The sequence below is a fragment of the Branchiostoma floridae genome, chromosome 5 (assembly GCF_000003815.2).
Source record: "Branchiostoma floridae strain S238N-H82 chromosome 5, Bfl_VNyyK, whole genome shotgun sequence".
Lineage (NCBI taxonomy): Eukaryota > Metazoa > Chordata > Leptocardii > Amphioxiformes > Branchiostomatidae > Branchiostoma > Branchiostoma floridae.
In genome coordinates, this window is record NC_049983.1 from 29,401,240 (window position 1) to 29,403,109 (window position 1,870).

Consider the following 1,870-nt stretch of genomic DNA (forward strand, 5'->3'; position numbering starts at 1 on the left):
TACAGTTGTAAGAAGTTATGTGCAGCGTCCACAGTATTCTCAGAGAAAGTGTAGGCTCTACTGTAACAGTTGTAAGACGTTATGTGCAGTAATCTCAGAGAAAGTGTTTTCTGTCCTCAGGAGACTTGAAGAGCTGCAGAAGGAACTTAAGACACTGAAGGACTCCAGGGAGGGTCTGGAGGCCAAGGTAAGGAACCCAGTAGATTATTGTTACTCTGTATTCATCAACACAAATTTATTGTTGTGTTAAAGTTACAGTAGGCATAGATTCATCTTCTAATTTCAGCTCCAAAAGGTCAGTGATGCTTCCTAATCCTCACCAAGTGTTACCCACAGTTTCATTGTTGTCATCTTGCTAGATATCTTGTTGACATGTTCGAGACCCATGGAAACACTTTGGTGTGGCCTAAATGTCCCAGGCACAGATTTTTCATGCTGATACATTATTAGATCTTGAAAGTTGATTAGATGCCGTTGTATTGACATGTTTGGTGAAGAACTCCAACATGAAGCGGTCAGATCAGCTTGCTCATTGCTTTTCATTTAAGGTCAGGATTACACCAGATAAATCCATGAACATAATCCAGATCCATAAGACAGTATACAAGTCATGTATATCTTTAAATGCATAACAACTGTGTGATCCTTTCAGATGGAGATGCGCCAGAAACAGTTCCATGTGTTGGTCACCTCCATCCATGAGTTGCAGGCCATGCTAGAAGGTAAGTCATGTCCTCTTTGTTCCTGTTGTTGTCATGGTGATGAATTACGGTTACCAAACCTCACGTTTGTGTTTACTGCAGTTGTGCTTGTTGGGCACAAAGTAATTTTTTTCTTCTTTTCTTCCTGATAGAAGATGAGAAGGATGAGGATGAAGAGGAACAGATGGAGACAGGCTCCAGCACCTAGCGCTAGATCTATGCTAGAGCATTGCTAGATACACGCCCCAGCACATAGTCCCAGAGTTATGGTTTGAGTACCTACACAGTAGCACAAGGTGTAAGGTCCTGAACCAAGTGTTAGATTCTTGCACTTTTTGTGGGATCAAGCATATAATGCTAGATACATGTCCTAGCACATCATGGTAGATGCAGACTCCAGCACCTAGCACTAGATGTAGGCCCCAGCACCTAGCACTACATGTAGGCCCCAGCACATAGCACTACATGTAGGCCCCAGCACATAGCACTAGATGTAGGTTCCAGCACATGGAGTTAGATACTTTGCTGGTATCCAAACATTGGTTTAAACAATCAAGAAAAGGGATTGAAAATGGTTTGAAAGTGGACCAAATACAGATTCTGAATTTAAAAGAATTTAAAAGTCCTGATTGTTTTAGTGCAGTGTTTTATTATCGTATCTATCTGGTCTGCAGCACATGGTATCTGTTACACTGGTGGACACTGTAGTAGATGTTCGTTGGTTTTGTTATTTAACACAAGGATAAGAAATCATGTTAACATCTGTCATCTGAAAAAATGGTCATATTTAAACATGTTCTTGGAAAAAAGTGATGCATTTATGTTGAATAAAGTTAAAATGATGAAAGTCTTGCCTATAAAACCCTGCCTAGAACTTCTGTATGTTTCAACAATTTGTGTGTTGGTGAGATGTTACACGTTATGTCATACCTCGACTGTGATACGAGGGGCGTGCAATTAGTAATGGTCCTGACCCATTTCCCATAGCAGGAGATTAATGAAACTTGGCACAGTTATTAGTCTTTCTCTTCATAGGAATCACCCAGAGTTATGCATTTCTCCCATCGTTTGATGCAGCTCTGGACACCGATTTTGTAGGACACCCCAGGTTGGTCCTCCCACTGATGCCCTCATCATGGCACAAGAGGGACGACCAGGTCTGGGAGCTG

The 1,870-nt window shown here is 41.5% G+C and overlaps 1 protein-coding gene across 3 annotated transcripts in view; it reads left to right on the plus strand.

Moving 5' to 3' along the window:
- Positions 1 to 1,163, plus strand: part of LOC118415247 (THO complex subunit 7 homolog) — a 53,236-nt gene extending 52,073 nt beyond the window's left edge. The window contains exons 6-8 of one of the 3 annotated variants that reach the window (XM_035819685.1): positions 121 to 187; positions 653 to 722; positions 854 to 1,163. In XM_035819685.1, the coding sequence (XP_035675578.1) occupies positions 121 to 187; positions 653 to 722; positions 854 to 909 (193 nt within the window). In that variant the 3' untranslated portion in view covers positions 910 to 1,163. The remainder of the gene's footprint in view (positions 1 to 120; positions 188 to 652; positions 723 to 853) is intronic. The other 2 variants (XM_035819686.1, XM_035819684.1) reach the window with 2 other exon arrangements.
- Positions 1,164 to 1,870: the final 707 nt, after the last annotated feature.